At 35.0% G+C, this 26,329-nt stretch overlaps 2 protein-coding genes across 4 annotated transcripts in view; one reads left to right on the top strand and one right to left on the bottom strand.

The window, feature by feature from the left end:
- LOC138702079 (G-protein coupled receptor GRL101-like) overlaps positions 1–26,329 on the bottom strand; it is a 929,248-nt gene that overhangs the window by 7,893 nt on the left and 895,026 nt on the right. For both annotated transcript variants that reach the window (XM_069829620.1, XM_069829619.1), the window contains exons 27-29: positions 25,206–25,423; positions 19,590–19,767; positions 3,053–3,233 (exon numbers count right to left, since the gene is read on the bottom strand). In XM_069829620.1, coding sequence (XP_069685721.1) covers positions 3,053–3,233; positions 19,590–19,767; positions 25,206–25,423 — 577 coding nt within the window. The remainder of the gene's footprint in view (positions 1–3,052; positions 3,234–19,589; positions 19,768–25,205; positions 25,424–26,329) is intronic.
- On the top strand, positions 5,008–19,528 carry LOC138702080 (ankyrin-1-like). Of its 2 annotated transcripts, none has more exons than XM_069829622.1 (4): positions 5,008–5,302; positions 9,025–9,272; positions 10,256–10,435; positions 14,873–19,528. In XM_069829622.1, the coding sequence occupies exons 2-4, from the start codon at positions 9,036–9,038 to the stop codon at positions 16,112–16,114; spliced, it is 1,659 nt and encodes a 552-aa protein (XP_069685723.1). In that variant the 5' UTR covers positions 5,008–5,302; positions 9,025–9,035; the 3' UTR covers positions 16,115–19,528. The 2 variants fall into 2 exon arrangements, with proteins under 2 accessions (XP_069685723.1, XP_069685722.1); XM_069829621.1 differs by lacking the exon at positions 5,008–5,302 and adding an exon at positions 7,044–7,062 and having other exon boundaries at positions 14,873–16,114.

Here is a 26,329-nt window from a genome sequence, read left to right as displayed (position 1 = left end):
TTATTAGAATGAATGAATGAATGAATGAATGAATGAATGAATGAATGAATGAATAAATAAATAAATAAATAAATAAATAAATAATTAAATAATAAAATAAATAAATAACTAAATAATTAAATACCAAAATAAATAAATAACTAAATAATTAAATAAATAACTAAATAAATAAATAAATAAATAAATAACTAAATAAATAAATAACTAAATAAATAAATAAATAACTAAATAAATAAATAAATAACTAAATAAATAAATAAAGATAATTTTTAACTCTTAAGAATGACCTAAATTAAAATCATTAAACAATACATCATTCAAAAACAAGTGCTTGAACTGTTTTTAAAATGATAATCATGTAAATTCTTATTCTTTATTTTTTTTTCTGTCACTTTAACAATGTTGTATTCTTAACTTAGTATGTTTATGTATAGGCTATGGTGTTGTTTTGTTTGTTTGTTTGTTTTTGTTTTTTTTTCTTATTCTTTTTAAACTTTATGTGTAATTAATTACATTTAACAGTTTTAATCAGATTATTATTATTATTATTATTATTATTATTATTATCATTATTATTATTGTTATTACTATTATTATTTTTATTATTATTATTTTATTATTATTATTTTTTCTTCTATCCAGTTTTCAGTATTGGTCACATCCGACCTCAAGCATCTTGCTTTTTCGGGTGTGACCCAGTTACCTTGTATTTATACAATAATTTGTAATATATAGACTATTTGACTATGAGATTTGTAATCAATTTCGAATTTTGAAGAATATTCATATACGAGTATTACAATAATACTGTATTGTAAAAATCTTTGTTATTGTATGTAATTTTTACTTGCAATAAAAAGTCTTGTAAATCTTGTAAAAAAAAATTCTTCCTGAAGACAGATGAGTTATTGGGTTATTTTACTATCAACATCTAGGTTATTTAGCGTCTGAATGAAATGAAGGTGATAATGCCGGTGAAATGAGTCCGGGGTTCAACACCGAAAGTTACCCAGCATTTGCTCGTATTGGGTTGAGGGAAAACCCCGGAAAAAACCTCAACCAGGTAACTTGCCCCGACTGGGATTCGAACCCGGGCCACCTGGTTTCGCGGCCAGATGTGCTGACTGTTACTCCACAGGTGTGGACAAGACAGATGATGATGGGCCAATAATGAAGTAGGTAAATCTATGGGAAAATAAATACGTTAGGGGAGTGGGTAGTGATGCAAAAGTTTACTTCAATATTTATAGGCTTTTAGTGTTCAGAGTGGAATAAAAGTTTCCATGCTTATACAATCAATCATTCTGAATTCAGTTGTATAAAAGACAACTAATTAGTTTCGTATCTATGTGCAAAAGAAAGGGCTTAACTGATAACCAGTTTTCTCACTTTGCTAAATGTAGCCTACCTCAATCTTCAGGTGCATAGTACTTGCTACATTCTTCACTCATAAACTTAGAATTTTTTCAAGTTATCTAGTAATGTATATTGTAAATTCCAAAGCAAAATTCAGTTAAATATTTCACTTCTAGTGAAACAGAATAGTAATATGCGTTACAAGAGCGTTATGTTGAAGTTTTCATTTTCGAGGAAAAGTTTGAAAAAGCGAAACGTAGTTGAGCTTTTTTAATTTCCGAGAATTGAAAGAAAACATACCGCTCGTGTATCGTACATTACTTTGTGCGAAGATCGTTTATTACATACCTGAAAGAGGAATTTCTAATCAGTTGCAATGAAATCTCCATCTTGGTTTCTGTTCAATGACGGCAAATTTGCAAAACAAAAATATCTATCTTCAACATTGTTGCTTTAAAATGTTTTCTGTGTTTACTACACTCCAGCAGGCCGTGATATAAGTCTGTCTTTTTTTTCCCCCCAGTCTGTGATGAGTCTGGAATCTTGTTGATTTTTTCACAGCTTCCTTAATGTTACTTGCATCACGAATGCAGTAACTTTAGTAGAGTTGTAGAGTTTACTTAATTTTTGCAAATATTTAAAAACAATAATTAACAGTGCAATTTAGGTGAAATTGCAGTGGTAAGTTTCCAATTTATAATTATTACTATATTGAACGTCTCTAAAAATAATATGTTAAAAGCCTAAAGCAGTAAAATCAATATGTTACTTAAGCGGTAAGAAGAGAGAAATTGTTATGTGTGTTAGGTTGGGAATACTGAATGTGGAATTTTAGACTTTCCACGGATTGGTTTTGTGCGGAAACCAAGCAAATACGCACGATCTCGCACAAAAAATATTGAACTTCATTTAACATTTTTTGAAATTTTTTTTCAATGCATATATATATATTTTTTCTCGTGTTATGTGTATGATATTCTTAAACCCGTAGGTCTACTATGTAGAACACAAGCTGCAGAAATCACTGTAAAAATTCATGTAAATTGATTCAGTAGTTTTAGAGAAAATTGCACTTAAGTTTGGAAAATGTCAATTTATGGAAAACTGCATTTTAAAAAAAGAAGGGTATATGAATTACATGTACCACCAAATTTAAAGAGGCCATCTAAAGGGCTAATCTGCAGAAATACCTCACCATAATATTTATATTGTTTTAAAGAGCAAGTTTTGTTTTTTTTTAAACACAAAATAAAAAACATATTTTTGACCCCTAATGACTGCCTGGTTCCCTTAATATAAAGTACTGGTAATGTGTCTGCAGAAGAACAAAAAAGACAATGTAATGTTCGCGTAGGCTTCCGCGGCTGGTGTACATGGTGTGTGGATAAGCTTCAGGGCTTCTACCGCGTTGTCTTGGTGTTATTGGCTGACCTCAACCGGATTGGACCATGTAGGACCAATCAGATGCCAGAAGGAGAACCTACGACCTATCACAGCAAGTACTCCCCCCCATCGAGACTACTATATATATAAGTACTGGCAGACTATTTCATTATCCAACAACTGCTCTGAAGATGGCCACAACACAGCGGTCGAAACGTCAGCCAATAACACCAAGACAACGCAGTAGAAGCCCTGAAGCTTATCCACACACCAAGACAAAGACAATGTAATATTTAATAGAGAATTAAATCACCTTTTTGTAAGGGAAAAGAGAGGAGCTTCATTCTTCATATCCTGCTCGCTGTCCAGGTCCTCCACCCCATCGTAATGGCAGCCACCTGCACCTTCTTGAAGCTTCCCATTAGTCTGTTCCAATCTCGGATAAAGATTGTAGTCAAGTTCACAGCGGCTACAGTTATTTGCAAATGTTGAGCCTAAAGAGTAAAACAACAAATATAACATTTTAGTCAATTCTTATTTTATCGGCAAATTATAACTTTTATTACTAACTTAAAGCTCAGGCATGTAAATATTATGTCTATTTAGTTTAGTATGCAACTAAGTCTAAGCTATTCGCCTATTTATATTATGATTATTTTAGTTGGCTGGTTACAATCGACTCAACTTCCTGGACTCTTGTTTGTCCAATTGTTATTTTCAAGTCACTAGAAATTTTATTACTAAAACATTCTCCATTGTCATGACATTTTTATTTAAACACCTAGTACATAAAAACAACATATTACAAAGTTCTAACATAAATGCCAAAAATCAGGCCACAAATTAAAACAATCAAGCATGAAAATTAGATAAAAGATTTAACAAAATGGGTAAATACGTGCAGGACAAGAAGGAAAGCAAAAAGCTTCTTCAGATTTCTCAAATCTAAAGGCATGCACATGTTATTATTCATATCTACCTGTGTGTAAAATGCATCATACTGAAGTAAATTCATTATTTTTAAACAAATTTTCAGTTTAGCATTGCTCATATGGGGGTGAATTCATTTAACTTAATATTATGCTTTAATACAGTATTTAATATGTTCAGTATTTCTTAATGTAAGCTTATATGTAATATATTCCAACCTGCTAAGAAACAGAGGATGGGAAGTACATGAGGAGATTCATTGTGTGTCTGAAGATGATTCTCATAGAAGAGTCGATATAATTGCCATCAATAGAAGAACCCAGAAAGCGATGGTCTTAGACCCTACGATTTGCTTTGAACGAGACACGAATCAAGCACTGCAGATAAATGATGACAAGAGAGCTAAATATGTACCTTGTCTTCCATACCTCAGTGAAAAATATGGCATTTCGCTTTACAACTGGGATGTTGCAGGCTTACTATTTGGAGCGAGGGGTTGTTTACCAAAATTTACATGCGATATCCTTAAATCCTTTAAAATTCCCTTTTATGAGGTTCAGAAGATTGTAATGAAAATTCTGAAGGCCTCTCTTCAAATTTTACACTATCATCTATATATTAACACGTAAATTTTTTAATTTAAATACTATTATAGTCACAATCATGCCATGGTATGAAAGACTATAATAGTATTTAAATTCATTAATATGTCACATCAACGGACGTGTATACGTCACCAAACATCGTAAGATGAAGATTACATTCGTAAATTTTTGTTTTAATGTACAAATCGAATCAGTATTTTGCTCGTTTCATTTCCTTTTATCTTTTATATTTTGTTAATTCCGGATCCCAGTGGTCAACCTCACTTGAGGACGGATGATTTGAAATCTTAGTAGTAGTTTTTCCATTCTATTCCTTTGTTTTAACATAATTTCAACATTGCTTGTCAAATACTGTGTAAATTAAATAAGTTAAATACAAATTCGATTAAATTAAAACTGAAAAAATAAAATAAAATAAAATAAAAATTCATGATATTTTCTGAGAAAGCCTTCTTTAACTCAGCACATTTTCCACTGCAGTCAATGAAAAAAATTTCATTTGATCAGTATCCAAGAATCTGATCAATGTTAATGTTAATCTTTGTGTCCATACACAAATGTTAAAAAAATTTTATTGTATGAAACTGTGTATCATTAAATAATACATAGCATTTATTAACAAGTTAGTCCCTGAGACAATTATCTATAAATATAAAGCCGGTATGTTGAGACTTTCAGTTTCTACATTTTTTTTCTTTGTTTTACATTGCACAGCCTAAGGTTTTTTTTTTTTTTTGTTATATATCCAAGTTACGGATTTCCGATTCTTTTCAGTTCACATGTTTTACTGCTCATTTTTTGTTACTAAATATAGTATAATCTTATCACAAAGTTGTTTTTATTTTTTCATGTTTATTCTTTATTTTTTTACGCTTCAGGCTTTAATATTACAAACATCTATAAGGAAATCTTGCTACTAATTCCCGAACTTTAATGCGAGAAGCATATTTGGTGATTTATAATATTCAGTTGTAATATATATAGTACATATCCAACAATTTCAAACATATTTTCCTTATTGCTGAATGGTAGGTACTTTAAATTAACTTAAATGTGTGAATTTGACTACTAATTGGTTTTGTGAGAGGTTAAGTTGTATTTACTTTCATATATCATGTTTATGTTGATATTTTAATTACTATTTTGGAAGTAGGCCTAAAATGCGAATTTTATATTTTTGCTGAAGTGATCCTACGATTCAAAAGGAGTTAAAGAAACGAAAAAAAGAATGCAAAGATATAACACGGACGGAAAACGGAGATGATTCAAATCCAGTAACTGTTTATGATTTTGAGAATTTTATAAGTTAATGAAAAAAAAGAGTCCGTATAGGCCAGTTTCTATCTGATGCTTTTCCAATTCACTGCGGGCTAAAGCAGGGAGATGCACTGTCACCTTTACTTTTTAACTTCGCTCTAGAATATGCCATTAGGAAAGTTCAGGATAACACAGAGGGTTTGGAATTGAACGGGTTATATCAGCTTCTTGTCTATGCAGATGACGTGAATATGTTAGGAGAAAATCCACAAACAATTAGGGAAAACGCGGAAATTCTTGTTGAAGGGAGTAGAGCGATAGGGTTGCAAGTAAATCCCGAAAAGACTAAGTATATGATTATGTCTCCTGATCAGAATATTGTACGAAATGGAAATATAAAAATTAGACATTTATCCTTCGAAGAGGTGGAAAAATTCAAGTATCTTGGAGCAACAGTAACAAATCTAAATGACACTCGGGAGGAAATTAAACGCAGAATAAATATGGGAAATGCCTGTTATTATTCGGTTGAGAAGCTTTTGTCATCTAGTCTTCTGTCAAAAAGTCTGAAAGTCAGAATTTATAAAACAGTTATATTACCGCTTGTTCTGTATGGTTGTGAAACTTGGACTCTCACTTTGAGAGAGGAACAGAGATTAAGGGTGCTTGAGAATAAGGTTCTTAGGAAAATATTTGGGGCTAAGAGGGATGAAGTTACAGAAGAATGGAGAAAGTTACACAACGCAGAGCTGCACGCATTGTATACTTCACCTGACATAATTAGGAACATAAAATCCAGACGTTTGAGATAGGCAGGACATGTAGCACGTATGGGCGAATCCAGAAATGCATATAGAGTGTTAGTTGGGAGGCCGGAGGGAAAAAGACCTTTGGGGAGGCCGAGACGTAGATGGGAAGATAATATTAAAATGGATTTGAGGGAGGTAGGATATGATGGTAGAGACTGGATTAATCTTGCTCAGGATAGGGACCAATGGCGGGCTTATGTGAGGGCGGCAATGAACCTACGGGTTCCTTAAAAGCCAGTAAGTAAGTAAGTAAGTAAAGAAAAAAAGATCTGAGGAATTATATAAAACGTTAAATGAGTCGAGAAGAAAGAGTAAAGGAAGCGAAAAATATGGGGAGGAAATGAGTTTGGACAGGAAATCACAGTACAAGGAAGATGAGTGAGTGAAGTGCAAACAAAGGAGAGTGGAAATAAGTGGTTAGAGAAGATGTGGAAGAATCAGATATAATAACGCACCTGTTTTTTAGATGGTGAATCAAAGTATTATTAGTAAACAAAGAGAGACAGATGCTATAACTCAATATTATTGGCATCATGTCAATTGCCTCTAATGATGCATTTTCTGAATTATCAGTATTTTTTAAATAATTGATTAAATGGCGATCTTACTCATGTTAATTGTGTAAGCATGTGCGGCTTACAGCTGTTTCAGTGCTTATTTACACCATCCTCAGAGTCTACTAGATCTCGGCATCATCTCGAACTTCGCTGCCTGTTGTATGGGTGCGTTCAATTGTTGAAAAGTGGTGTCAAATAGTTTCTGTGTGTTCTGAAATTGGTCTGTGTGTTGAGAATTTGATCAGGGTGTGTTTTAGTGTGTCTGTATATTTCATATTGTTCTAGTGTGTTGACTTTTGGTTTTTGGGTTGTATGTGTAGGATTTCCATGTCTGTATTTATGTTATTGTATGTGTGATTAGCATTAGTTATGTGTTCGGCATATGTAGATGTATTGTGTCTTCTGGTTATTGCTTTAATGTGTTCTTTGTATCGAGTTTGGAATGATCTGCCTGTCTGTCCAATGTAGAAACTGTCGCAACAATTGCATGTCAGTTTGTATACGCCTGTGTGGTTGTATTTATTTGTTTGTGTTGTTTGTGTGTTGAGATGTCTTTGTAGTGTGTTTTCTGTTCTGTATGCTATGTTGTATTTCTGTTTTCTGAATGAGGATGCGATCTTGTGTGTGTTTTTGTTTTCGTATGTTAGTGTGATGTATTTCTTGTGTTTGTGTTGTGTTTTGTGTGTTTTTGTGTTTGTTGAGTTTTTGTTTTGCCTTCCTTATGATGTTGTCTATTATGTTTGGGTTGTAACCATTTTCTTGTGCTATGTATTTGATTGTGTTCACTTCTTCATTGTAGTGTTGTTGGCTCATGGGTATGTTGAGTAATCTGTGTACCATTGTCCTGAATGCAGCATGTTTGTGTTGTGTGGGGTGATTAGATGTGTTGTGTATGTGTGTGGTGGTGGTGGTTGTTGGTTTTCTGTATATTTTGAAGGTGTGTTTGTTGTTAACTTTTGTTATGGTGATGTCTAGGAAATTTATGGAGTTATTGTTTTTGAGTCCCAGTGTGTATTGGAGTTTTGGGTGTATTTTGTTTTTGTATTGGTGTAGTTTGTGTATTTGTCGTTTGTTTCCATCATACAGTATGAGTATGTCGTCTACGTATCTGTGCCAGTATATTATGTTATCTGCATATTTGTTGTGTTCATTGTTGAGTATGTATGTTTGTTTTATGTTGTGTAAAAATATCTCTGCTAGTTTGCTAGATATGGGTGATCCCATTGGCAATCCTTCTGTTTGGGTGTAGTATTTGTTGTTGTGTGTGAAATAATTTTGCTTTGAAAGATCCAACATGGATTAGTTTTTCTCTTCACTATTTTCTGAAACCTCTTACATCCACCTCTAACTAATTTTTTCTATACATCTTGATTACACAACTTTTAACACTGTAGAAATATTTTTTATGCTCGACCATGCCGAAACGTAGTAATTATACACCTGGCAGCAGACCTTTAATGCATGTCATTAAAGTACACCTACTCATTAAAGGTCAGGTCTTTCAGCCAATGACGACTCAGGTTACAACTGTTCAGCCAATGACAGGTCAGCTTTCTACCAGTATAAAACCGCAAGTATCGATTATTCTCGGATATGCAATCGAAAGACAATTAGCGAAAAGTCACGGAGGCTGGAAATCCAATACTGTCGCAGAAGGTTATGTTATGTTACTATAATAATTAGCGTTAATTGTAAATAATATTCAAATAAATTCAATTTGTCATCTCGTTTTTCAATGTTTAATTTAATTTCAATATTATCTCTGTAGGTTCTTATGGCCTAGCAAGATCAATGTGAACATCTGTTCCTCGGAAAAAATCAATACTTTCGCGTCTGCGCACATCTCACAACATACGGGACATTGGTCAAGGTCAGATACAAAGAAAATTAATAATATCAAGTTAGAAATATGGTCGAGCATAAAAAGTCGTATGAAACTCGCCTATAATGGTAATTAAGAAGCTCGTATGAAAATTATGAAACTCGCTTGCGCTCGTTTCATAAATATCCATACTCGCTTCTTAATTACCTTCATAATAGACTCGTGGCATAATGTACTATTAATCAATCTACTGCATACTGAAATGGATATAAATTTACATATATTTCGATATTACAATGTTGCAGCTTCTTCGAATATGGATACTGAGGCCATATCTTCACCTGTACAGATGGATTTCCAAGATCAGGTGCAGATTCAACTGCTACTGTTGCAAATATTGAATCTGATACAGAGAAATTCCAGCAGAACCTTATGCAGGTCAATATTTGAGGAAATGCAGGAGGAGAAATTAGCACGCTGGAAAGAACATGAACGCTGTGACCAGCTAGAGAGGCAGCTTGAGAATGCAACAAAGTCAATGAAAGAAATGCAGGTCAGAGAGGACGAATTCTAAGTGACTGCAACTGTGACTTACGAAACAATTTACACTTTTTTTTCATAACCAAAAATGTTGTTGTTGTTGTTGTTGTTGTCTAGTGCCTTGCATCTGGCAATGAAGCCATAAGCAGTCGTGCTTTCCAATACTTTTGAACTGTAGTTTCTTCTGATCTTAATGCTTCACAGGTCTTCAAGTGGTCTTCATTCATTTCTGCTGGATCGTTACACAGGACACATATTGGTGAAGCTGAGATACCTATTCTGTAGAGATGACTTGCTAGACAGTCATGATTTGTCAATAGTCTGAAGGCTGCAACTGCTGTTTTCCTTGATCTCTGGGGGATTATATCTGGGTCGGAAAGTAGTGTAATCCATTTTTTGTCTTTAGCATTTGATTCTATTTCTTGTAGGTATGAATGAGAAAATTTTGTAGTGATCAAGCGTTTTATTGAGGAATATGAGAAATTAAATTTAGATTTTTGTTTTATTGTTGTGCTTTTCTTGGCAAGTGTGTCTGCGGTTTCATTCCCCATGACTCCACAGTGTGCTGGAATCCATTGGAGACGGACAATCTTATTAACTTTTTGGAGTTGTGTCAACATTTTGTAGCATTCCCTTATTTTTGTTGACTTCTTTGTAGCATTTGAACATATTCCCTGAATTGCAGCTTTAGAATCTGAAAGAATTACTGTCTTGTTATATTTATTTAAGGGAAGATTTAATAATTGTCGGAGAGCAATGTGTATAGCCTCTATTTCACCATCATAATTTGTTGTGTCTCTGCCAACAGAATGATAAAAGGAAAAATGTGTACGTGTAACTCCAGCTCCAGTAAGGTTTTCTGTGGTTGATCCATCAGTATATAACTAAAAATACTGGAATATTATCTGACTTTTTTAAAATTAGTGATTCAATAACAGAGAATCTAACATTAGAATATTAGATTTTATGTCATTGTTGTATTATGTACTGTTTCAGTTCAGAAATGAAACCGGCGAAGTCCTGAAGTTGATGGCAACAATAAATGAACTTCACCAGGACATGAAAAGTGCTATAGAAAAGGAAAAAATCTATGAGACTGAAAATAGGGGATTGGTGGACATTCTTAGAGAAATGAATCAAACACAACAAATATTACAAGAATCAGAAAACAAATGTGTAAGTAATGCTTTGAGAATTATAATTCATTCAGAATCTTGTTTGATATTCTAGAGCCCGGATTTCCATGCAAATATATATTTTTATGTAATCTTGTTACACATCTCAAACTTCGCAAATATTCGTTTTATGACTTATCGATTCCAAATAACCTTACTTTTTCCGTGCATGTTTGCACGTTTTGGCCTTTTTTGCGAGTAAATTTGTGCATAATGCATATTTTGAAGATTTTAGATTTAATAGCACATATTTAGACTTTTATATGGCATATTATGTCCCTTTTTTCTGGCTTCAGTGCATACTTATATTAGTTAATTTGCATAATAATGCCTTTTATGAATGTTGCTTTCTAGAACCTGATATTTTCACATTATCTATTGAGGAAAAAAAATAAAGTGAAGCTACTGGTACTATGGTTTCGTAACATCCTACCTAACAGCTAGTCTTTGGACTTGCCACTAAATTCTCTCTTTGTTACATTGGAATTCCCAACCCCCAACTCTCGCTCGTTACAAGCCTCAGGTCTAAATATTTAAAGAAAAGAAGGCAGAAACAGCATGCTTGCAAACTGCAATGTAGTAAACTTTTGTGATGAAAAGTGAAGTATTGCTGTAGCTCCTGTTAGAGATGCAAGAAGAGATCTTGCGATCAAAATGAATTGAGGTGAAGGGATTTCTAAAGACGGTGATTTAGTTTATTGCGAGTGAGTGGGCAGAGCATGTAGCACGTATGGGTGACGGTAGGAATGCATATAGAGTGTTAGTTGGAAGACCTGAGGAGAAAAGACCTTTGGAGAGGTCAAGGCATAGATGGGAGGATAATATTAAAACAGATTTGAGGGAGGTGAAATATGATGGTAGGGACTGGATTAATCTTGCTCAGGATAGAGACCAATGACAGGCTTATGTGAGGGCAGCATTGAACCTCCGGGTTCTTTAAAAGCCATTTGTAAGTAAGTTGTAATAAAGATGCAAGTACCTGTGTATTTTTGGGCGCGGTTAAGGCGTAACACTGCGAAGTCGGAAGGTCGCGGGTTCAATTTCCTATGGGGACATGGTCATGCAGAAATGCAATAGTCTAAATGTGCATCTATATGGTTCAACTTTTCTTTCAACTTTACACATTCAAGCAATGCATGCCAGATTGATATTTAATATTAATTTATATATGAGCCGTTCAGAGCAAAATTGGTGTAAGTCAAAAAAGGGTAATGAGGGTTAAAGTAAACATTCTGTAAAATACAGCGCAAAGTAGCAATTAATATTCAATTTTTTTAAACTATTAGTAGTCGGTGGATAGCACAAAGGACATATTAAATGCTGCATTGCGCTGTATTTTACAGAATTTTTGCTTTAAACCTCATTACCCAATTTTGACTTACACCACTTTTGCTCTGAACGGCTCATGTGTGTGTGTGTGTGTATTCTCTACCTCAGAAGATTAGGGGCTGCCAGACAATAACCACTTTCAAGAAAAGGTTAAACGATTTCTTATGGGTGCAATCAAATTGAAGTTATAATTGTGATCGAGTTTAATAATTTAATTTAATTTAGGTATGACTATCATCATCATTATTATTATTATTATTATTATTATTATTATTATTATTATTATTATTATTATTACATAATTATTTTATTGGTGTTGCGAAGATGAAAAGAATTGTCATTGTATTATATTAATTATGTATTATATTGTCTTGTATTGTAGTATTGTATTGCTTTGAATTGTATTGCATTGTATTGTATTATGTTATATTCATAGCATTGTAGTAATTTTCTATCGTACTGGTTGAGTGGAAAAGAAGATCGAATGGCCTTAACTCTGCCAGTTAAAATAAACCATTATTATTATTATTATTATTATTATTATTATTATTATAATATATATATATATATATATATATATATATATAAGCAGTGAACATGACGTTCAAACCCCGGCGCACCATGTAGACAGAAAATCTTCATTCATCTTAATTGAACGTACCTTTTAAACTTGATTCTTTAAATATTCTTCCCAGATTGCATGCGTACGTGCATGGATAATTGAAACGTGTAGATGTAGCTTTAGAATTCTATCTCACTTTGTCTCAAATTTTTTCGCTTAAATATGCACTTATTACTTCTTGTGACGTGTTCAAGAACGTGCTTCAGATAAACACATGAGCTAAAGTGAAGAAAATTTTGAGAATTTTGTGATTGTACATTGTTTCAAAAGGAAATAAAAATGTAAAATAATGTAGAACTCAATTTTGATAATGCATATTTTTACAGTTTTCTCACTTCATTGTGCATGTTTGATGTAACATAGTGCATGAATGCATGCATATTTTAAAATTTAACAGTGCATGGAAATCCAGGCTCTAGATATTAGGAATGTATTTTCCTAAATAGAACTATCGTAAGTAAATTGCAGTTGTGACAGTTGGACTGAATTGATATGTTTTATGTGATTTAAACTGAAATTATTTAATTGATTAAATGGCGATCTTACTCGTGTTAATTGTGTAAGCATGTGCGGCTTACAGCTGTTTCAGTGCTTATTCACACCATCTTCAGAGCCTACTAGATCTCTGCGACATCTCGAACTTCGCTGCCTGTTGCTCGAGTCTGTTCGATTGTTGAAGAGTGTTGAAATGTGGTGTCAAATAGTGTGTGTGTTCTGAAATTGATCTGTGTGTTGAGAATTTGATCAGGGTGTGTTTCAGTGTGTCTGTATATTTCATATTGTTCTAGTGTGTTGAGTTTTTGGTTTTTGGGTTGTATGTGTAGGATTTCCATGTCTGTATTTATGTTATTGTATGTGTGGTTAGCATTAGTTATGTGTTCGGCATATGTAGATGTATTGTGTCCTCTGGTTATTGCTTTAATGTGTTCTTTGTATCGAGTATGGAATGATCTGCCTGTCTGTCCAATGTAGAAACTGTCGCAACTATTGCATGTGAGTTTGTATACGCCTGTGTGGTTGTATTTATTTGTTTGTGTGTTGAGATGTCTTTGTAGTGTGTTTTCTGTTCTGTATGCTATGTTGTATTTCTGTTTTCTGAATGAGGATGCGATCTTGTGTGTGTTTTTGTTTTCGAATGTTAGTGTGATGTATTTCTTGTGTTCTTGTGTTTGTGTTGTGTTTTGTGTGTTTTTGTGTTTGTTGAGTTTTTGTTTTGTCTTCCTTATGATGTTATCTATTATGTTTGGATTGTAACCATTTTCTTGTGCTATGTATTTGATTGTGTTCACTTCTTCATTGTAGTGTTGTTGGCTCATGGGTATGTTGAGTAATCTGTGTACCATTGTCCTGCATGCAGCATGTTTGTGTTGTGTGGTGTGGTTAGATGTGTTGTGTATGTGTGTGGTGGTGGTGGTTGGTTTTCTGTATATATTGAAGGTGTGTTTGTTGTCAACTGTTGTTATGGTGATGTCTAGGAAATTTATGGAGTTAACACGATTATCACGAGTAAGATCGCCATTTAATCAATTATTTATATTCAAGTGTTAAGGTACGGTCACACGTCGCTACTTTTGCAGCGCACTTTTATACTGCAGCTGCAAAAGTTGCGTGTCGTGTTCACACATAAGCCAAAAGTAGCACGCTGCACGCTACTTTTTGTGCTGCACAACCCGAGTGCTGCAAAAGTTGCAACTGGAGGTTGCGAGTCTGTTCACACGCAAGGCACTACTTTTGCAGCCGCAGTCATGCTGCAGGTTCCCATCTCCGTGTTGACTTCTCAATATACATTTTGTGGTTATGTTCGCATTATTAACAAACTCATGCGAAAGCTTCCTTGTCTATTATTTGCTTTTCTGTCGTATCTAGTACCGTATTCAGAAATGGACATTATTTTTACAATAAAGCTTTTAAAAACGCCTATATACTTAAATGATAACCAACAGTAAATCAATGTTGGCAACCCTCCTGTTTGGAACTACGCTACGGAAAATTAAAAAAATTAATTATATCGTCACCAATTATGCTCAGACTGTGTTGTGTAATTAATAACTGTTACAAATAATTTATTTTCATCACATTTAACATTAAAATATATCCAAACAATAAAAGTATCATTGACACATTTGGGTGGTAACACTGGTTGCAACCGCAGCAAAAGTTTCAACAATACCGATATCAAAAATGCTGCGGCTGCAACCCTGAGAACCCTGTTCACATGTCGCTACTTTTAAGCTGCGTGCAGCATGAAAAAGTAGCGAGCAGCAGGTTCGGCAGCCACTACTTTTCGGGTTGCACCGTTGTTCACACGTCGCAGTACAAGAGTTGCGCAGTTTTTTGTACTGCAGCTCTGCAAAAGTAGCGACGTGTGATCGTACCTTTAAACGTAGTGTACGAAAGATTCAACATGAAATTATTTTAAAATAATAATGAAAAGTGTAGAAAGTTGATTGAATATCAAACTAATGTTTATACTATTTTTCTTTATAGGTTACTGAATCAGCATATTTAAGAACAAAATTTACACAATTCTTTGATAAACTTAAAAAATATGGTTCAGAGAATGGTATAAATCCTCTTCATTTGGCCGCTTTAGCTGAAGATTCTGATGAAGCAGAGAGACTGATAAAATCTGGTGCAGATGTGAAAGCAGTAGATAACAATAAACAAACACCACTTCACATCGCTGTATCTCAAGGAAATCTCTCAGTCGTAATTCTACTACTCAATCATGGTGCAGCGATCAACAGTAAGGATAAGACTGGAGAAACACCTCTATTTAAGGCAATCAGAGGAGGACATTATGACGTAACACAATTACTGATCAATAGAGGGGCTGATGTAAATCTACAGAAGGAAGATAATGTTTCTCCATTACACTTGGCATGTGAATTAGATAATCAAGATATTGTTAACCTATTGTTAAGTGGAAAGGCCAATGTGGATATTCATCGTAAGGATGGCTGCACGTCCCTTCTTCAAGCTACTTTTCTCAACCACGTAGAAATTGCTCGTATTTTAATTTCAAATGGAGCTAATGTTAATTCAAAATGTGACAATGGTTGGACACCTCTTCTTTGGGCAGCAGAAAAAAATCACATAAAACTGGCACAGTTGCTTACTGATAATGGAGCGAATGCAGACATTCAGCGACAAGATGGTTGCACGTCACTATCTGAAGCTGCATTCTATGACTACGATGAAGTAGCAAAAATATTAATATCTCACGGAGCCAAGCCAAACATTCAGTGTAATATAGGTAAAGCACCGTTGCACTGGGCAGCCGAAAGGAACAGTGTTAAGGTGACTAAACTTCTTCTAGAAAGTGGGGCACAAATAGACATACAAGAAAATGATAAAAATACACCGTTATGTAGGGCTGCCTTTTTTGATAATGAAGAGATAGCAAAAATATTAATAGACAAAGGAGCTGATGTCAATAAACAACAATGTGCACATGGCTACACGCCCCTTCATGTTGCTGCAGACTACAATAAAATGAAAGTTGCACGCTTACTTCTTAACAGCGGAGCAAATGTGAACTCTGAACGAGGGGACAGCTGTACTGCGTTACACGAGGCTGCTTTTCTAGGATATTTAGACATGGCCAAGCTCTTGGTGAATAATGGTGCTAATGTCAACGCTATCTGCTGGACTAACAAAACTCCACATGCTATGGCTGTTGATCAAGGAAAGACAGTTATGGCTGAGTATTTGTCAAAAATTGGCTAGGTATGGGTGACCTATTCAAAATGAAACCATTGTTATTCCAGTGTTTAACACTTTTCATGTACGTGCTATGTACGGCTCTAAATTTTAAATTGATGTCAATTACATATAGACAGTATGTTGCATTAGTAGCAGATGAAAGTCTAAAGGTACGATCACACGTCGCTACTTTTGCAGCGCTGCAGTACAAAAAACTGCGCAACTCTCGTACTGCGATGTGTGAACAACGGTGCAACCCGAAAAATAGCGGCTGCCGAACCTGCTGCTCGCTACTTTTTCATGCAGCGTGCAGCTTAAAAGTTGTTGTTGTTGTTTTCTAATGCCAGGCGTTTGACAACAAAGTCATTTGACCTCTTGCACTCCAATATTTTTCAAAGATATTATCATGACCAGCCACTGAAGCACAAATTTTGAGGTGTTCCGAATCCATTTCTTGGTTTGAGTTGCACAATGGGCAGTTAGGGGACTGATATATTCCAATTCTATGCAGGTGTTTGGCCAAACAATCATGGCCTGTTGCCAATCTAAATGCAGCTACAGACGATTTTCGTGGTAAATCGGGAATTAACTGTGGATTTTGATGCAGGGAGTTCCATTTTTTCCCTTGGGATTGAGTTATCAAATTTTGCTTGTTGAAGTCTAAGTATGTAGATTTAATAAATCTCTTCACAGAGTAATACGTAGATTTAGTAACAGGTCTGTAAGTAGCAGTGCTGCCCTTCTTTGCTAAGGAGCTTAAAAGTAGCGACGTGTGAACAGGGTTCTCAGGGTTGCAGCCGCAGCATTTTTGATATCAGTTTTGTCAGCTTGATGAGTTAATGACTGAATTTGGTATAATTTTCCTCTATCCAATACCTAATTCCCTCTTTACCCTTTCCTATCCAGTCCTCTGACTGAACTCTTACTTTCTTCGACCCCAATGGCCTAGGGGTTCATTTCCCTTTCCTTCCTCCTCTTTCTACTTTTCTGTTCCTAGTGCTGACCTGCTATGGCACTAAAATCGTCCTCCAGTGGCTTAAGAAGGGAAAGCTGGTGATCAACAAGATCTCCCAGCTAGGTCCAATGGACCCGTCGACCAACAGCAGGTGTGGTCCTCCAGACATTCTAGGGGTTGTGTGTGAATGAAGTAGCCACCAAAACGTTAAAATATGGTGTTCACTTAAATCGGCTACAACTTGCCATTTAACTCCAATATGAAATGAGTTTTGTTGAAACTTTTGCTGCGGTTGCGACCAATGTTGCCACTCAAATGTGCCAATGATACTTTTATTTTAATGTTAGATGTGATGAAAATAAATTAATTGTAACAGTTATTAAATGCACAACACAGTCTGAGCATATTTTCTGACGATATAATTCATTTTTTTAATTTTCCGTAGCGTAGTTTCAAACAGGAGGGTTGCCAACATTGATTACGTGAATATGCTGTTGGTTATCATTTAAGAATATAGGCGTTTTTAAAAGCATTATAGTAAAAATAATGCCAATTTCTGAATACTAGTTACGACAGAAAAGCAAATAATAGATAAGTAAGCTTTCGCATGAGTTTCTTAATAATGCGAACATAACCACAAAATGTATATTGAGAAGTCAACACGGAGATGGAAACCTGCAGCATGACTGCGGCTGCAAAAGTAGCGCCTTGTGTGTGAACAGACTCGCAACCTCCAGTTGCAACTTTTGCAGCACTCGGGTTGCGCAGCACGAAAAGTAGCGTGCAGCACGCTACTTTTGGCTTACGTGTGAACACGATACGCAACTTTTGCAGCTGCAGTACAAAAGTTGCGCAGCAAAAGTAGCGACGTGTGACCGTACCTTAACTTGTAGAACATAATGACCTATAATACAGGGTAGAAGTGAAATAACCCTGCAGGTTGTCAGAGCAAATAGCTCGTGTGTGTGTGTGTGTGTGTGTGTGTGTCTAATGCCTACCCACTTCACTTTTGCGTGATTCGGGTTCGCATATCGAATAGCTCATGTTATATGTAACAAAAATGTGTAATACCATATTGGTAAAAAATCCATAGTTTTCACAGAAAAAATATCCCCTGCCTCTAATTTTTTAACATCATCTTATTCGGTAACTATTGCGAATAGGATCGTGATTTTTGTCCACATCGATAGAATAGTACATTATGCAACAAGCCTATAATGGTAGTAATTAAGACGCGAGTATGTTTATGAAACGAACGAAAGCGAGTTTCATAATTTTCATACGAGCGTCTTAATTACCATTATAGTCAAGTTTCATACGACTTTTTATGCTCGACCATATTTCTAACTTAAAATTATTCGTAAGTATTCATGTTATTCTTATCTGACTGAGGAGCGGAACTGACCTTGTGCAATACCTCGTAAATTGTCAGATGTGCGCAGACGCGAAAGTATTGATTTTTTCCGAGAAACAAATGTCGACATTGACCTTGACATTGAAAAACTAGATGACAAATTGAATTTATTTGAATATTATTTACAATTAACGCTAATTATTATAGTAACAGAACTGACTTTATTTAAAATATAGGTGATTTATTGATTAATTTTTGTCTTTCGATTGCATATCCGAGAATAACCGATACTTGCGCTTTCATATTGCTACAATGGTATTTTCTGATTGGTGGAACACCTGAACTTTAATGAATAGGTGTACTTTAATGAGGTCCATTAAAGGGCTACTACCAGGTGTATAATTACTACATTTCGGCATGGTCGAGCATAAAATCTAATAAAGAATCATATCGTTGGTTTACAAGCAACACACATTAAATAAGAATATTATTTCTGAGAAAAAGGTGTATATAATGTACAGTAGTGGCAAAAAAAAGCCAGACCGACCCTTGTAGCTGATTTCAGAGCCTTGTTCACTCCAGAGTAGGATAGACTGCTAACTAATACTTTCGTGGTTCGAATCCTGCCTGGGAAGGAAACTTTTTCTTGTTACTTATTCAAATTTATTCCCAATACTTTTCGATTGCAGCGATATTTTATTACTTAATTAACTTATTATTCTCAGAACATGAATTTTATCAGCAATATGAAATACATTATTGTTCGTATAATTACTATACATATTACCATTACAGCTGACGCCAGCGTTTTTGGCGTGTGTCCTAAAGTATAGTGCCCAGTTTGTGAGCATGTTGCTAGTGCAGCTGAGAATGGTACCACTTCCTATACACGACACAACAGCCGTTTGTCAAACAGAGTTGTCAGACTGACTGAGGCAAAGGTAAAACACTCGCACTTAACGTTCCCATTACTTATTTCACACGCCAAAAACGGTGACGCGGACTATACCATTACTTTTCGTGCATTTCACGTTCATAATAATTCTTCTGCCTTAGTGTACTAAAACATAATTCAGCAAGAGCTGAAGGAATTGCTCATGCAGCATGCTGGATGTAACCTCCCACCCACTAACAAGTTACTTGCAAGGGTCCGCGTCTCAGAACATGCAGCGGCCCTGCCGTAACCTTACCCAGTGTGGAGGAGTACGTACGGCGCTGGTCCATTGTCAGCGAGAGTTTGCAGGATCGCTTGAATGTTGTCAGACCACGACGTGCTGGTCCCAGGAATGGTGCAGTGGAGATGGTGTACAAGACTGGATTCACTGCGGCATTCAGTGGCAGTACAAACACTGCCACCCATGCAAACACCTTAAAAATGACAAAATGTGTTAACATTATTTTTTATATTCTATTTACTTTTGAAATTTAATGCCACTGTAACTGCATAATGTGTGGAAAGGGTTGTAAACCCTAAAATTTTCCCAAAAAATATCTTAACACTCTTAGTAGACATGGCGGATTGGAAGACAGTATGATATTACACGACATTCTAGACTTCCTGACATCTTACAACAATATTAGTTATAGATTTACAAAGAAAACATTTTTTAAAGTAGAATTCATCACTCATGGGTAGGGTTTTTATTTATTTATTTTTATTTTAGTAGGTTATTTTACGACGCTTTATCAACATCTGAAGTTATTTAGCGTCTGAATGTGATGAAGGTGATAATCCCAATGAAATGAGTCCGGGGTCCAGCACCGAAAGTTACCTAGCATTTGCTCATATTGGGTTGAGGGAAAACCCCGGAAAAAACCTCAACCAGGTAACATGCCCCAACCGGGAATCGAACCCGGGCCACCTGGTTTCGGGGCCAGACACGCTGACTGTTACTCCACAGCTGTGGACGGGTAGGGTTTCCATACTTCCTGTAAAAAATGGGAACATCTCTTTTTTGATAACACTAGTATGCAACCATTTTGCTTCAGAGAGATTGTTTATATTTTTTTTAGTTCCCCACTATGAATAGTTACAAAATCCATATGTAGTTTCGTTTCGTCGTATTCAATTTTCTAAAAACAACATTTTTTTTTTTTCGAAATTCATGAGAATGTCTAAATATATCCTTTGATAAATTATATTATTATTATTATTATTATTATTATTATTATTCCATGTATGGTGGGTCCCTATCACCACGGCATGGCGCGTCCTCAGGTTGCGGATAGAGGAGACGGCCTCCAGATATGGAGGGTAGCTGCGAATATATTGAATAAGCAGTCGTGGACAGCCGATAAGGGGTGGTCCTCCAGCTTGGGGGTTGGGCGAAGGGCTAACAACCCATCACCGTAAAAAACAGCTTGTTACGAATTCCTACAGTAAGCCTCGGAATAGGACTGATTCTCTGGCACGACCACAGCAAAGGAATAAGGTTTTGAGATTTGGCACTTGGAACGTAACTAGTCTTTATAGAACAGGAGGGGTAACATTAGTAGCAAAAGAACTAGCTAGATATAGAATAGACTTTGTGGGAGTACAAGAGGTTAGGTTAGATGGGAATGGCATATCACAAATAGGAGATTACTTGTTGTATTATGGGGAAGGAAATAATAATCACCAATTAGGAACAGGATTCTTTGTACATAAAAGAATAAAATCAGCAGTAAAAAAGGTCGAATTTATCAGTGACAGGTTATCATATTTAGTACTTAAGGGTAGATGGTGCGACATCATAGTTATAAATGCTCACGCCCCTACAGAAGAGAAAGACGACTATATAAAGGATAGCTTCTATGAGGAATTGGAACATACTTTTGATCAGTTTCCTAGATATCATATGAAAATTTTATTGGGGGATTTCAACGCTAAAGTAGGACGGGAGGATATTTTTAGACCAACTATTGGAAAAGAGAGCCTACACGCAATTAGTAGTGACAATGGAGTTAGATTAGTCAACTTTGCCACATCGAAAAATTTAATTGTCAAAAGTACAACATTCCCCCATAAGGATATACATAAATATACTTGGACTTCTCCAGATGGATTGACACACAACCAAATAGATCACATCTTGATAGATAAACGGAGACATACTAGTATAGTAGATATTCGAACTTTCAGAGGTGCAGACTGTAATTCTGACCATTATTTGGTGATTGGAGAATTAAGAGAAAGATTATCAGTAGCCAAGCGAGTAGAGCAACAAGTTAATATTACTAAATTCAATATTTTGAAATTAAAGGACGAGGAAGCTAAGCAAAATTATCAGGTCGAAATTTCGAATAGGTTTGCCACTTTAGAAAGTTCCGACGAAGTTGAGAAAGAATTAGATGTTAATAGCGTGTGGGAAAATATCAGAGATAGTATCAAAATTGCAGCTGAGCAGAGCATAGGTTATTATGAAACTAAGAAAAAGAAACCGTGGTTTGATGAAGATTGTTGCATGGTAGTAGAAAGAAGGAAACAGGCAAAATTGAAATTCTTACAGGATCCAGTTGAGGAGAATAGAGATAATTATTTCAATGAAAGACGGGAAGCAAGTCGTACACTTAGGAATAAAAAGAGAGGTTACTTGAAGGAAAAACTGAATGAGGTAGAAACAAATAGTAAGAATAAAAACATTCGAGATTTATATAAGGGTATAAAGGAATTTAAGAACGGATATCAGTCAAGGGTAAACGTGATCAAGGATGAGAATGGTGACTTGCTTGCAGACTCTTCATCAATCCTAAACAGATGGAAAAACTATTTTGCGCAACTACTAAATGTACATAGGCCAAATAGAAATGATCGGGACGATATTGAAATACAAACTGCTGAGCCATTTATACCCGAACCCACGATTTCAGAAGTCGAAATTGCGATAGAAAATCTGAAAAAGTACAAGTCTCCAGGTATCGATCAAATTCCAGCAGAATTAATACAAGAGGGTGGAAGTGCATTATATAGCGAAATTTATAAACTTGTACTTGCTATTTGGGAAAAGGAAATTGTACCAGAACAATGGAAGGAGTCCATAATTGTACCTATTTTTAAAAAGGGGGACAAAACCAACTGTGGTAACTTTCGAGGAATATCACTTTTGTTGACGTCGTACAAAATTTTGTCCAATATTCTTTTGAGGAGATTAACTCCGTACGTAGATGAAATTATTGGGGATCATCAGTGCGGTTTTCGGCGTAATAGATCGACTATTGATCAGATTTTTTGTATTCGGCAGATAATGGAGAAAAAATGGGAGTATAAGGGTACAGTACATCAGTTATTCATAGATTTCAAAAAGGCATATGACTCGGTTAAGAGGGAAGTATTATATGATATTCTTATTGAATTTGGTATTCCCAAGAAACTAGTTCGAATAATTAAAATGTGTCTCAGTGAAACATACAGCAGAGTCCGTATAGGTCAGTTTCTATCTGATCCTTTTCCAATTCACTGCGGGCTAAAGCAGGGAGATGCACTATCACCTTTACTTTTTAACTTTGCTCTAGAATATGCCATTAGGAAAGTTCAGGATAACAGGCAGGGTTTGGAATTGAACGGGCTACATCAGCTTCTTGTCTATGCAGATGACGTGAATATGTTAGGAGAAAATACACAAACGGTTAGGGAAAACACGGAAATTCTACTTGAAGCAAGTAAAGCGATCGGTTTGGAAGTAAATCCCGAAAAGACAAAGTATATGATTATGTCTCGTGACGGGAATATTGTACGAAATGGAAATATAAATATTGGAGATTTATCCTTCGAAGAGGTGGAAAAATTCAAATATCTTGGAGCAACAGTAACAAATGTAAATGACACTCGGGAGGAAATTAAACGCAGAATAAATATGGGAAATGCGTGTTATTATTCGGTTGAGAAGCTCTTGTCATCCAGTCTGCTGTCCAAAAATCTGAAAGTTAGAATTTATAAAACAGTTATATTACCGGTTGTTCTATATGGCTGTGAAACTTGGACTCTCACTCTGAGAGAGGAACATAGGTTAAGGGTGTTTGAGAATAAGGTGCTTAGGAAAATATTTGGGGCTAAGCGGGATGAAGTTACAGGAGAATGGAGAAAGTTACACAACACAGAACTGCACGCATTGTATTCTTCACCTGACATAATTAGGAACTTGAAATCCAGACGTTTGAGATGGGCAGGGCATGTAGCACGTATGGGCGAATCCAGAAATGCATATAGAGTGTTAGTTGGGAGACCGGAGGGAAAAAGACCTTTAGGAAGGCCGAGACGTAGATGGGAGGATAATATTAAAATGGATTTGAGGGAGGTGGGGTATGATGATAGAGACTGGCTTAATCTTGCACAGGATAGGGACCGATGGCGGGCTTATGTGAGGGCGGCAATGAACCTTCGGGTTCCTTAAAAGCCATTTGTAAGTAAGTAAGTAAGTATTATTATTATTATTATTATTGTTATTATTATTATTATTATTATTATTATTATTACTTAAAAATCATGAACAAAGTAGCTCTAAATTTAATTTTTCTTGCTTAATATTGCCAAGAAACTTGAAGAAAAAATTCACTTGATTTCTACATTTATTCGTATGCCGTTCCTTATAAATTTGACATGAAAATACTACACATTTAGCCAAAAAAAAAAAAAAAAAAAAAAAAAGCCAGAAACTCGACACTTTAGAACAATATGAAATTTACAAACACACAAAAACACAACCCCAGCACATCCTGAACACTCAACTCAATTTCAAAACACACACCCTTTCCGACACAATCATGAAAACACCCCACGACAACAGGAAACCAGAAGATAGTGCGAGACCTTGTGGTCTGCATGGGAATACATTCTGGGGAGTATAACATTGCTGAAGTTTTGTACTTAGCTACGTTAATCAGCTTCATTTTGGTGCAAGAATGACGAAAATATCTCAATTCTAAGTGCACTTTGTGTTAAAGTTAGTGTTATAAAATGCTTTAAAACTGAACATAGGGAAAAATCATCTACATCCTGAGGATATGAAAAATTGTAAAACCAATCACACAGCTTTCTGTCTGTATGAAAAATAATACAGTAAAACTCTACACCAAATTCGAATTGTTATTACACGAAAAATATATGTTGTTGTTTTCTAATGCCAGGCGTTTGACAATAAAGTCATTTGACCTCTTGCACTCCAAAATTTTTCAAAGATATTATCATGGTCAGCCACTGAAACACAGATTTTGAGGTGTTCCGAATCCATTGCTTGGTTTGAGTTGCACAATGGGTAGTTAGGGGACTGATATATTCCAATTCTATGCAAGTGTTTGGCTGAACAGTCATGGCCTGTTGCCAATCTAAATGCAGCTACAGACGATTTTCGTGATAAGTCGGGAATTAACTGTGGATTATGATGCAGGGAGTTCCATTTTTTCCCTTACGAAAAATATATAAAATTGACAGAATGTGGCAGACTGACACTTGCAGAACTGCACTTCCGGTTTAAAGAAAGGGTGCTTCCGGTCAATAAACACTCAGCTAATTAATTAACCAAACATCATAGAGACAAAACTGATATGTTTTTGAAAACTATAAAGTTTAAGCTTTCAGATGGCACAAAAATAAAAAAAAATCAAATTTTTGAAGGAAAATTAAAAATTAAGAGTAGATGAATACCATAATATTATAGTACTACTCCATCTATACCGAGAAATTCATAGAAATTATAAATGCGATGATTGTTTTTACTTGATTTTGATATTTTAGGCACTTACAATAAAAAGAAAAGATAGGCATTTTAGGCGATGTCCTCAGCATGGTAATGAGGCACATTTATCTAATTTATTGTATAATTAGTTCGCACCTGTGGAGGCACTGTAATTCCACCCAGCGACAGAACGCCCAGGAGAATGATAGGCATCCAGCAAGCAGCATCAGTGGCCACAATGAGGGTCATACGTCGAGCCATGGCATTGTCAGAAGGTCGCTGCTCCTTCTTCACAGCTTGCTGCGTAGTGCGGGCCACTACGTACATCCACAAGTAGCCCAGAGCAATTATCGAGAATGATATAAGGTTGAGAACTGTAACATAAATACAACATCATAACATCAATAACAGAATGATTTTCATACACCTTCATCAAATTTATCATGCTATCAAAAGGGAGTAAGTTACATGGCAATAAAAAGCCATTAGAATTTTATGTAAATCAAACTATCTGGAACATTGTCGGCCACTTTTCAGACAATCACGGATTTTAACAATCATAAATTTGTATATATATGATCTAGTACTTTACACTCGACAAAATATCGACAATTACTCATTAGTGGCCAATATACACGATCATGAAATTAGAAATAGTGAACAAATTAATATTCCATATTGTAGATTACACAAGATCAACACAAACTTTTTAATTATAATAATAAGCTCCCAAGTCAATATTATAAATTACCAATCAATAGCTTCAAAACTAGATTTTACAATTGGTTATTAAATAATCCTTTTTATTCTGTTGCTGAGTTTTTCAACACAAATTTGTAAGAAATTGTATTTTAATAAATAAGTTTAATTGCAATTTAGTTAGCTTTCTTTAATTTAAAAGTTTCAAATTATTTCATGTTTTCATTGTATTATTTAAATTTTACTGTTTCTTTTATTACCGGTAGTGTTTTTTTAAAATGTATTTATATGTTTTTCAATGTATTCTGACGAAGCCTAAAACTATATGTCTAATGGCCAAATAAATTGAATTGAATTGAATTGAATAAAAACATTCCTGAGGACATTAAAAATCATAAACAAAATCTGTATTATTTAAGGTAAAATTAAAAATTACTTAATATCTCACACCTTCTTGATATTTCACAATACTGTGTAAATATTAATGTAATAATATTCTCTGTATATATTTCATATTTTCATTTTTATACGTTAAACATAATAATTGAACATGTTCTTTATCCTAGCTGTAAAGCAGTGAT

The sequence above is a fragment of the Periplaneta americana genome, chromosome 6 (assembly GCF_040183065.1).
Source record: "Periplaneta americana isolate PAMFEO1 chromosome 6, P.americana_PAMFEO1_priV1, whole genome shotgun sequence".
NCBI lineage: Eukaryota > Metazoa > Arthropoda > Insecta > Blattodea > Blattidae > Periplaneta > Periplaneta americana.
Note: the sequence above shows the minus strand (reverse complement) of the source record. Positions and strands in the feature narration are given on the sequence as shown.